General features: G+C 40.7%; 1 protein-coding gene across 1 annotated transcript; it reads right to left on the bottom strand.

Annotated features, from left to right (window-relative positions):
- Positions 1–4,172, bottom strand: LOC128467697 (vomeronasal type-2 receptor 26-like). The gene is made up of 3 exons (XM_053449382.1): positions 3,942–4,172; positions 2,047–2,170; positions 1–905 (listed from the first exon to the last, which is right to left on the bottom strand). Exons 1-3 carry the CDS (start codon positions 4,170–4,172, stop codon positions 1–3), a joined length of 1,260 nt encoding a protein of 419 aa, XP_053305357.1.
- Between the last annotated feature and the right edge of the window lie 8,229 nt (positions 4,173–12,401).

Consider the following 12,401-nt stretch of genomic DNA (forward strand, 5'->3'; position numbering starts at 1 on the left):
TTAACATTCCAATCTTAGCAGGTGTTTCTTTGAATTCATATCTGGTCTTAGAAGAATAATGTAGCATTTAGGAAAAAATAAACAACCAAGAATCCCAAAGCTAGAAGCTAATATTGCAAAAATCTCAACAATCGCTGTGTTTTTCCCTGAAACGCTCATATAAGCCGGGATAAAAGAGATCCAGACGTTACAGAAGATCAGCATGCTGAAGGTGATGAACTTGGCTTCATTAAAACTGTCCGGTAATTTTCTGGCCAGGAAAGCGACAACGAAACTCACAGCGGCCAGGAAGCCCATGTACCCCAGAACAGCGTAAAAGGCAACCACTGACCCCTCATTACACTGAATAATGATCTTTCCAGGGTAGGAGTGAGTGTTCATTTCCTGGTACGGAGGGGAAATAGACAACCAGCAGATGCAAATGACTACCTGAATAAATGAACAGATAAACACAACATAATTGGGTATTTTGACTCCAATATATTTTCTCCATTTGCTGCCGGGTTTGGTGGCTTTGAAAGCGATGCAAACCATGATGGTCTTGGCCAACAGAGAAGACACAGCTACTGAGAAGATGACCCCAAAAGCAGTTTGGCGCAGCATGCAGGTTATATCCACAGGACGACCGAGGAACAGAAACACACAGAGGAAGCTCAGGATGATGGAGACCAGGAGGACGAAACTGAGATTCCTATTATTAGCTCTGACAATGGGGGTGTCTCGGTACAAAATAAATATAACCAAGATAACCAAGGTTATGACAGATAAGGTAACAGAGATTATACAAAGAACCAGTGCAACTGGATCCCGATCATATGATAAAAACTCAGTGGGCTTCTTAACGCATTTGTCCTTCTTCTCATTTGGCCACTGGTCATCTGGACATTTTTGACAAGAGTCCTTGTCTAGCAAATATAGTAAAATATTTTAAAAAAAACCACATAATTTATGGTAACATGAACATACCACATTCTCAAAGATTCCATTTCAGAATAGTCTCCCTTCTCTTTGCCCCTCTTGTTTCTATGTTTCCTTATTCCTAACATCACTTTCCTTCAATCTATTTTCAACCCAGGGCTCTAAGCATTATATTAGATACATCTTCTGCATTTTCAGCCAAGAAAAAGGAAATAAATAAATAAATAAACACACACACACAAAAAATAATCCAATCTGTGCCCACTGTCAGTAGATTCTGAAATAATTGCATGGGAGAATATATATACTACACTTGTGCACATCGATTTTTTGTTTCGTTTTTGGTCCATTTGCTTTCGGGCAAACAACAAATGTTGTTTCCTGCCCTTTTGGTTCACTTGAAATTCGGAGGGCTTGTTACATTTGGAAAAAAAATAGTTGTCACTCACCCTCATTTGCTCTTTCACGCACTTATTCTTTCTCACACTCCCTATGTCTCCCTACTTTCTCCACTGTCCATTTTGTGTCCCAGTCCCATTTTCTTCCCTTACCGCTTCTTCTTTCTTCGTCCGCTTCTCTGTGAACCACTGGAGGAATAGGGGATAAGCGCTCCCTGTGGCTCTGCTCTTTTGCAGAAGTACTCTGAGAGGGCAGAATAATGAACGAGAAGCGTTTCATGGAGAAGCGGGCATAGACAAAAGCACAAGAAGAGACAAGACAAGAAGCAGAGCTGTGGGAAAGGAGACAGGGATACCTGGCGGAGACGGTAAGGAGACATTGAGAGAGAGCGAGAGAGTGTGAATGAGAACGTGAGAGATTGTGAATGAGAATGTGAGAGAGTGTTTGAAAAAAACAAAAAAAACTAAATGCAAATGAAAATTCAGAGCTTTCTGCTTAGTTTTTGTTTGTTTAAAAAGTAACATTTGCATAAATCTGAATGCGCAAGTCTAATATATACTCCTATGCAATAGTGGCCCCAAGATGTTGGAGGATGCAATAAAGGAGGTAATACTGTGGTCTTACTCATGAGCAAAAAATACTATTTACATTATTGGTCTCTATTCCTTGTAATACGTTTCTCTTCCTAGAAAATCTGTATACTAATAATTATATCTTTGGTATTTTTACCTATTTTATTGGAGATCTCTCCCTCTGAGCACGGGACGCAGTCGAAGCAGCAGGTATGCTTTCCCCTTTGTAAAACCCTTCTATATCCAGAAAGACAGTCTTTGGAACAACGAGAATAAGGAACCTGAAAAGCCAAAAATTACATGGGCAGAAACAATGCCAGGAATAAGGCCCATTTCAACCTGTTTTCATTCTGTCGCAATCCTGTAGCGCAAGGCACCCTGCGTATGGATCCGAACAACTTGTAGCCAGGCCATCAGGCTATACTTATATCACCCGTGTGCCATTGTGTTTGTTTTTGTGACAGAAGCTGGAAAATGGTGGGGTGTCTTACAATAATTGTACGATGTTGGTAGCTGTTGTGGGTGTAACTGGTGCTGTGCTCCATAGGCACTCGTTCTACTACTCTGTGTATGTTGTGACTGGTGCTATATCATCAAGATTTGCCTCTTAGCTGGTGTATGTTGTGGATGGTGGCATAAGGAATCCTTAAAAAAATGAGAAAATGTATCTAGAATGTATCACATATGGTTCAGTGGAATATTGGGCAAGTAATGTTAATCTATTACATCACATATTGGTGTAATCTATTATAAGGAGGATCACAGAGAACTGAAAATTCTTGTCTTTTTTGGGGCATTTATATTTCATTTTATAGTACGCTCATTGTGTGCTATTTATGTGTAACTTTTTTTTGTTTTTTTCAGTTTCCTTGTCTGGACTGTAATCTAAAGGTGAAAATATATCTAATATGCTAATATTCAATATTTATAGTTTGTATAAATTCCCAAATAAATCTCAACCCGCTGGCGGGAGACACCAGTGGCTACACATTATAAAGTATATCATGGTTAATACATAATATGGCAGCATTGTACACTCCCCATTCAAGTCTGTGGACACCATTGAAGTCTATGGGGCCCATTTAAGTCAACAAACGATTCAATACAGCTTCCAAACACTGGGGGTGCCCAGGAGTGAATACTGATGCTCGTGTAATACTGTGCAACTAGGGGCCTTTTTTCTATCTGTTGATAGATTACTTTTTTTTGCATTTTTTTGAACTTTTTCACCAGGCCTTTAAAAAAATATTTTGTTTGGCCCCTTCGTTTGGGCTGAAATTGAGGACTGATGGCTTTGGTGATCTCCGCTGGACCTACATTGAAAAGGGAAGTGAAATTATTTTTCCTTCCAAATGCTTTGAGTGTTAACGATGTGGACTGTGTGGCCCCTCACCCACCAGAACGGAGGTGTGGTTTGGGGTCCAGGCCTCCCATAGTGTTTTTTGTTATAATAATAATGAATATCTAACCAATCGTGATCTTTAACAGGGGATGGATGTGAAGGGGGGTATATATGGCAATACACCCCCAGGTTTATTTTATTACTACCCTACTGCGAATGGGGTGGGAGAAGAGGCTATTATCAACCCCTTATGGTTTTTAATTTTATGGAAGGTCACCTTGCAACCTACTGGGTTCATGAGGTGAATTTTGCAAGTTCCAACTCATACTAGCAACTTGTAGGCTAATGAGTTTGTGCTTTTATGGGTTCTCATACACTCAACTATCCTTCAGAGGACTTTTTGTGAGCGTTAATGCGTGTTGGCTCCGTGATGGCTATTAGTGATTGACGTTTTGCACATATATGCACACTCCTTCTCATTGCTGATGTCGTAGCACCACACTGGGTCACATTACATCATGTAACCCCAGGGTCAGCCCTAAACTGTGGCAGCCCGCTGTATGGATGGGACTTCCAGACTGGTCATAGGGCAGGCCTGCCAGCTTTGAAAACGATACATGTTGTTGTGAAATAAATGCAGTTTATGTGAACATAGCAGTTAAAGGATCATTGTCTAAGGACAGCATTCCGACATCCTCAATGCTACTGACCTCCTTGGTGTTGTATTTCCAAGTTATTAGCCTCTGGCGAATGTTGAGCTGTTTCCCTTCCGGAGCTGATAGATCAATGATTGCAACATGTTTTTCTATGTTGGTTCCATTTGATAAAAAAATCTGATTCTTTACGTGATACACTGAGGACATCTCTCCATTTTCTTTAAAGTAGACCTCTTCTCCGGTGGGATCTCTGAAGTGAACTCTTCTTAAAAACTGCTGTAACATTTAATGTTTTCGGAATATTATATATTTTGTATACTTTGTACGTTTTCATGCCATTGCCATATTTTAAGCAAAATCTCTTTACACTGTGTTGGGGGGAGATCATTAATATGAATCATTTAGATAAAGGTTATTAAGATAACCTAAATTTTCAGATAAATGTAACCGCTAACAGAGTCCAGCCACAAACGGAAACCTTTTTCCCTGCAGCGCCCCTAGAGACAGAAATGCAGATTGCTCTTAGTTGAGAATTGCACTCTCAGTATTTGAATTGTCTTCAGGTGAGAGAACTTGCAATTTTTTGAAACTTTATTTAAGTTGATATAGAAGTCTTTCATGAAGATCTTCATGTTATATAGTTTTAAAAGAGTTTAGGGGGTTTAATGGAGAGCAGTCACAAGCGCCACTGGGAAAGATTTTTTTTTAAGTTTCCAAAAGTTTCTCTCCAGAAACTGCAGGTTGAATACAAGTCAAAGGAGCCCAGCTTTATAATCAGAATGTGATTAGTAAAATATTTTTACAAAATAATTAAAAACATTTAAAACATTTAAATAGCTAAAAAATATTTAAAAAAATGTGGTAACATTTAAAAATTATACAGTCATGTCACCATCAGGGGAACCATCCAGTTCCAGCAAAATATAAAGAAAAGTCCAAAAATAGGCACAGACTGACCAAGATGAAAAAAGCGCACTTCCCAAATGTGGCCTTTTAGCCCCAAAGAACCAGACAAACCCATACATGGGTATCACTGTACTCAAAAGATGTTGCTGAACACATATTGGGGTGAAAGTGATATATACCAGGAGCTGTAAATTCACATCTGAAGTACAATGTGTGTGTGGGGAAAAACACACAAAAAATACCACCACAAATTTTGACAAAGGCTGGTAGCAGAATAAGTGCATGGAAAGGGTTAAAATACCATCATTTGAAATACCCGGGGGTGTCTAGTTTTCAAACACATATGACTTGATGGAGTAAATTGAGCTGACCAGCTTCAAAGATGTCCTGATGAGGACATGGTGGTAGAATGTGCTCTTCCCAAAGGTGGCGTTTTACCTCCCAAACAACCCGACAAACCCAAGCATGTGGGGTATCACTGTACTCAGGGGATGTTGCTGAACACACATTGGGTTGTTTGACAGTGAGTTATACCAGGAGCTGTAAATCCATACCTAAAGTACAATATGTGTGAAAAAAAGGTAAAACTTTTTTTTCAATTTTTCATCATTTTTTTTATAGGAAGTTAGATGATATGACCAATGGTATCTGAAGAAAGCCCTTCTTCTCCCGAAAAAAAACCAATATATAACTTGTGTGGGTTCACTAAATTACAGCTATACACGAGCACAGCAAAAGTGTTAAAAAAGCCATGTCTAAAAGAAAACTGTTTTTATTATCTGGTTACTACCTCATGCACAGGTATTGGGTTCACTGGATTCCTGATAATGTACAATTGCATTTTGTGCAAAGAAGAAGCCATGGCGTAAACTGCCTTGTATACGTGATACGTGGTTCCAAATCTAACAGTGTCATAGTTCTTTCGGCCAAGTTTAATGATTCCCTCCGTCGTGCTACAATTTCTGTAACCGGTTTTGAAGTAGTTTTGTATTACTCCATTCCAGACTGGATTTGATGTTAAGCAGTTAAAGTAATATGCCCGTATATCTTCAAGTAGAATGTCATTGGGTCGATTTGATGGACTGACGTTTTCTAGAAAATTCTGAAGACTAGGAATCACTTTATCAGGACGTGTAAATACCAGACTACCATTAAATGGACTGGAAGACACACTGCTATTGTAAATGATAACATTCCAGCTGGCAGGGATTATAAAAGTCTTTTGGCGAATGTCTCCACTTTCATCCGTGAACAAATACATGGAGCGATAGGATGCTGTCCCGCAGAGTATCACAATCTGCGAGGTTGCTCTGTTAATAATACGTCTGTTTCTATTTATGACCTCTATATGTTTATAGTATTTATTGGGAGGTAACTGTAGGGAGAACTCGATACATATTCCATGGATGGCAGCCATTTTCTCCAGCTCCCGACGCTGCGTTTCTCCGCTGTCATCATCCGAGGCAATGATACCCACCCAGTTCCAACCAAAATATTTAAGTAACTTTACAATGGCATCAAACTGGGCCTGGTCATTCTGAAGGGTCCGATAGAAATTTGGATACAAACTTTTATTGGATAGAACCGGATCTGTTGCTCCGTAGCTGATCTAAAAATATAGATAAACAGGCAAAATGAAACAAGATGAAAAGGAAAAAAGACATCTCACTGTAATATTATAAAATGATAAAAGGAAAACCACCTATGGTGGTAGAATGTGTCCAGTTCATGATACCGTGACCCGGTAATATTTTATATTGTGTTTTATTGTGTAAGTAAGGGGGAGAGGGGGTAGATAGTGAGAAAGGGGGAGAGAGGGGGTAGATAGTGAGAAAGGGGGGGAGAGGGGGTAGATAGTGAGAAAGGGGGAGAGAGGGAGAGAGAGGTAGGTAGATGGTGAGAAACAGAGAGAGAGGGGTAGAAAGTGAGAAAGGGGAGAGAGGGGGGTATATATTAGTGTATATGTAGCGTTTTATAATTGCCCTCCCTAAATATGAAAGCTGGAGATGCCACTGAGGGTCTGGAAAGAGTATCAGTCTTAACATTTAGGAAAACTGGACTGGATGTTTTATCGGAGGTAAAGTACAGATGAGGAGTTTTATTGATGTTCCAGACCCTATTAAAAAATTATACCAAAATGTTCACTGCCAATACGTTCCTAATTCTTCTCAGTAGAAAATAAGAACAGGGACGGACACGAATGGAGTTGGGATCTCTCTGACAAAATGTATCAGAAGCATCAACCTCAAGAACGAATAGTCTCAATGGATCGGGATTTCTCAGAACTGATGCAGAAATAAGACTTTACTGTTTCTTTATTTTTCTTCAGGCCATTCCTACAGGTTTCTAACTTTCTTGGTGAGGGGTGTAATGGGCATGACCATGTCATAAAAATTGCATAGCAATCTTTAACAATCTATAATAAAGGGGCCAGTCTGGAAATGCAGACAATTGCAAAAACCCCTTTTCCACCGATTTTTAACATTTTATATGGAGTGACCGCGTGGGCTTTGAAAACTAAGACGCAGTACCCAAGGGCAAAAGGTCAGGGCAGGCAGAACAATTCTAACACAAGAACAACTAACTAACGATAAGTGCACCCAAAGTATCGATTCACAGCCAAGCAATGAAGAGAAATGTTTGACCACAGAAGAGGACGGCAGCTGCAGCAACAGGGCCACAACTATTAGGTCAGGTAAGTTTGTTTTTTTGTGAATAATGCATGTTAAAGTACTAACAGATTGTTTAAAATGTATTCTTATTTGATGGTATATCAGGGATATTAAACTTTCCCTTTAAGGGACTTTCTGAAAGAAGGTATTATTTCCTCCATCCTGAAGGACTTAAAGCTTTTGTGCATTTGACTTTGAATTCAACTGGACTTAAATTTGCAAAGGAGTTTCACAGAAGAATCCAAAGAAATGGAAGCATTCAACATTATCTAAAAATTTTCATCTGCTCAAACCTAAAATGTAACGGTTAAAGAATTCACTTTCCCTGGGCCTGGGTTCCCATTGTGCATTTAGCCTCTCATATACTCTGCCTGCACTGTTATGGCGTTATTATACAAATACTGTGACTGTTTGTTTATGGTAATATTGCATTGCCTTGTACTTCCTGTTTTCCGGTTCCAACCTCTGACCTGGATGTTTTCATACAGTTCAACATGATTCCTCAAACCAACAGCTTACAGTGTCTTGATTTCTTTACATGAAACATGGTGTCAGAAGTGGCTAGATTCAGAACTCAGCCTCTTGTTTGGAGCACAGCAGCTTTGAGATACCGCACAGGTTTGTGAATTACAACCTAAGACTGTGCTTTGTGGATTTTCTGACATTTGAGAGCTCAGAGGCTTAAACAGGGCAGCCATGAATTGCATACCCGAGGGCATGAGAATCAGTGGGGATTGGAGCACTGATTGGGATACTTTCAGAGCTGAATTTATTCCCTGGCTACAGGGTTGAATGAGAAATCTGCAGCAGTGCAAGCAGCAACTCTGAGGAGAATCATGGGCAGTGAATGTAGGCCTGTGTATAAGCACAATCTGAACCTCACAGTAGGGCAGCAAGAGAATGTTACAGCAATTTTAGATGCACTGGAAGTTTATTTCAAACCTGCTAAAAATGTCATATATGAAAGGTATGTGTTTGGATGCTGCAAACAAGAAGAGGGAGAATCTCTTGATAACTTTGTTACACGCTTGAGAGAAAGGGCAGCAATTTGGGAATATGGTACACTAAGGGATGAATTAATAAGGGACAGAATTGTTCTCGGTATAGCTAGTGAGAGCACGCGCAGGCGTCTCCTAAGAGAACGTGACTTAACTTTAAACACAGCCATTGAAACGTGCCGTACAGCGGAGCTCACTGACAGGCGTATGAAAGTTATGGACCAGGACAGACAGCAGACCGCAAGCATAAATATTGCAATGCAGCGACACCACATAAGCAAACCACAGCAACAACGCCGCCTGTTTAGCACAAATGCTGCCGACCCTACAGCGTGCAAATATTGTGGGACTCTGCATCAAAGAATTGAAGAGCAGTGTCCAGCTTATGGGAAGTCTTGTAGGTCTTGTGGAAGAAATCAGTGAAATCATTTTGCTAAAGTTTGGCAAGTAAAAGACAGCCATCAATAGGAAAGTTACACACCATGGAGAATTCATCTGCATATGAGGATGGCCCACACGCCGCTGAAATGATATACAGCAGTGAATTGATCGGCGCTGTGCAAACCAGAGGAAAGAAATGGTTTGTCACTTTAAATTTAAATAATAAGCCCCAATCCTGCCAGCTTGATTCAGGAGCAACATGTGATGTGATGTGCTTGAGAGACAAAAAAAGTTAGCACCAAGTCTACTGCCAAGTGACACCAGACTAAAGTTATACTCAGGTGACCTTATAAAATCTCTAGGACTCTAAGACTGATTGTGTCATACGTGGACTGAGGCACAAGCTAGAGTTTGAAATTGTGGAAGCCTGCCAAAAGCCACTGTTATCTGGCTCAACCTGTGAGCGTCTAGGGCTGATACATTTCTCCTTCCCTGCAGAGCTCAATGTGATGGACAATCAATTCAAAGGGCCCTTAACAAAACAACTGCTATTACAGGAATTTAGTGATGTTTTTACTGGACCTGTAGAATCTGTACCAGGGGAAGTTCATTTTGACCTTGACGTGAGTGTCCCTCCAGTCCAATGTGCACCACGCAATGTGCCAATAGCCATTAAGCAGGCAGTTAAGGCACAACTCGACCGGTATGAGGCTGATGGACATATTGCACCAGTGACTGAACCAACTGATTGGATAAGTAACATGGTGATTGTAATGAAGCCTGATAAGCTAAGAATATGTGTAGATCCCAAATTCTTGAATCTGGCACTGAGGCGATCCCACTACATCATGCCAACTCTCGAGGATGTTTGAGCATCTTACCTCTTCCCCACGGCACCCGCAAGCTAACGGCAAAGCGGAATCAGCTGTAAAGAAAGTAAAGAATCTTTGCAAGAAGGCCAAGTATGATGCAAATGACCCATGGAAAGCCATTGTACGTTGGAGGAACACCCCAACCGAAGGCATGGACAGTAGTCCTGCACAGCGCTTGATGTCAAGGAGACTGAAGACTTCATTGCCAGTTGCTAACAAATTACTTGAACCTTGTGTGGTAACAGGTGTACTGGAGAAACTGCGACGGAGGAAACAGATCTCCAAGCTGACATACGATGTCTCTGCCAAAGACTTACCTGAATTAAGCGTTGGAGATCCAATCCGTATGAAGCCACTCCTTGGTGACAGGACTGGTCGCTGGAGACTGGGTACCTGTGTTCAGAGGGTTGCTCCTCGCTCATATCTTGTGGATGTGGAAGGCAGTCTCTACCACCGCACTCGAATTGACCTGCGAGTGGCTGAACAACTCACCGAACAAACCTATGAACATCCTGCACGGGACCCTACCAAGGCGCTCAATGCCACTAGTCCTACTGGACCACGTAAGCAAGGCAGAGATATCAGAAGGATACAATGAGGATGACATAATGCAGCCGCATGTACCAGTATTTTTTTCTGTGCCAAACACACCAGCCAGGAGCAATGGCAGCCCCTTATCAACATCTTTTGGAGCTGAACAGCTTCCCCCAGGAAAAATCCCTGTGACCCTGCGTAGCGGTCGAGTTTCAAGACCACCAGACAGACTCAATCTGTAGCGTATCTACCAGTAACACAGTATGTTATGTTTTAGACTGTTCAGGATCTGTTTTCGGTTAATTGCTTGCAAATTCTGGATTGAATGTAACAAATGGGAGATGTTATGGAGTTATTATGCTTGTTTATGGTAATATTGCATTGCTTTGTACTTCCTTTTTTCCTGTTCCAACCTCTGACCTGGATGAAGTTACACAGTTCAACATGATTCCTCAAACCAACAGCTTACTGTGTCTTGATTTCTTTACATGAAACATGCACCTCTGGGGCTCTCTGTGTTACTTGGTGACGAAACACATTGACAAATACAGGAACTACCCCCGTTTCACAGGGAAAAGCTGTGACATATTTTGTATGAACGCACAATCCTAAAACGAGCAGATGATCATATTCTGTAGAAATATCTCCTACCTGAGGGAATCCGTATAAATTCATTATGTTCGCAATGTGTAAGGATGTTTGTGAAGACAGGTCGCCAATAACTCCAATCAGATTGCTATGTTTCCTACACGAGTAATTAGGGATGGTTTTAATGGGTCCAGATAGTATGTGCAACACATTCTCTACAGCCTTGTTCACATGTCCACAGGAATCAAGGACATGGTATCCCAGACTCACATTGGGCAAAATATATGAATTACTGTTTATCTCATCAACGGCGAAAACGAAAGCCAAGAGATGTCTGTAGAACTGAGGATTAGGTCTGTGAAAAGTCAGAAAGTTAAATTATATTTACGATGTCAGGAGATCACTTTCTCTGTGCTCCGCTTTCCATCTAAGTGCCACTAATAAAGAGGTTAACAAGTCAGTTCAGCAAGGAGGCTACAAGGAAGGAGAAAGAGAAACTTGGATGGACGGCTTCAATCTATACTCCACCATCCTTTACCAACTGCTGCCCTTCAAGTTACGCCTAATTATTTAAGAGCCCCTGCTCCGTTTAATCTCTCAGTCCCCTCATCATCATTCTCCTGGCACCATGCTCACTATCGTACCTTTCAAAGTTTCTCCTTCAGCATCATAGTTTCCAGTAACTCTTCCTCTCCCCTACCCCATGGCTCAGTTCTGGGACTCCCTTCTGTTCTTACTTTACACACCCTTGCATGGTAATTTTATGTATGCGGTGACACTCAGATCTACCTTTTCTCCCCCACTGCTCTGATTTCCACTTCTTATGTACACTTACAGCATTTCTCAAGGGTTGCCTCCATCCTCTGGAACTTCCTACCCGGCTTATTATTTATTGATTTAAATAGCACCATCATATTCCACAGTGCTGTATAATAATAATAATAATAATAATATCATCGAAAATAGTTTATTTGGCAAATGCATGGGTGGCATTCTGTACAACTGAACCTCTTTTCTTGACAATATGTCCTCAATTCAGCCAACAGAATTCTCTCTATTTTATTACCCATCACCTCCTTACTAGAACAGATACCTTGGCTTCCAACAAAACAGGTCCACCTCTACACTCCTCCTTACTTTGAGGGTTCATCCTCATCCTATACTTCATCTCTGATAACCTGACATATACCTACATTCCCTCTACACCCCATCCATAGCAGACATATTTCTGCTCCCCTGGTTACACCTTTAAGTCCATCTACTCCCTACTACTCCTTAGTTTGTAAGCTCTACAAGACGGGGACCTCCTTTCCCTCCTGTATTACATTATTTTACCTTTCCTTTTATTATACTGAGTACACATGTTACTACCTAATAAAATTATACACACAAATAAGGCATATATACATGCATACATATACACATACATGCATACATACACACATAACTGCAAACATACACACATAAAGGCATACATACACATATAAATGTATTCATACAAACATACTGCATAGATCTGTATAGACTTCTTTGGGTTTTTTAGTCTGTTTAAAAAATACACAA

This window comes from Spea bombifrons, chromosome 1, assembly GCF_027358695.1.
Source record: "Spea bombifrons isolate aSpeBom1 chromosome 1, aSpeBom1.2.pri, whole genome shotgun sequence".
Lineage (NCBI taxonomy): Eukaryota > Metazoa > Chordata > Amphibia > Anura > Pelobatidae > Spea > Spea bombifrons.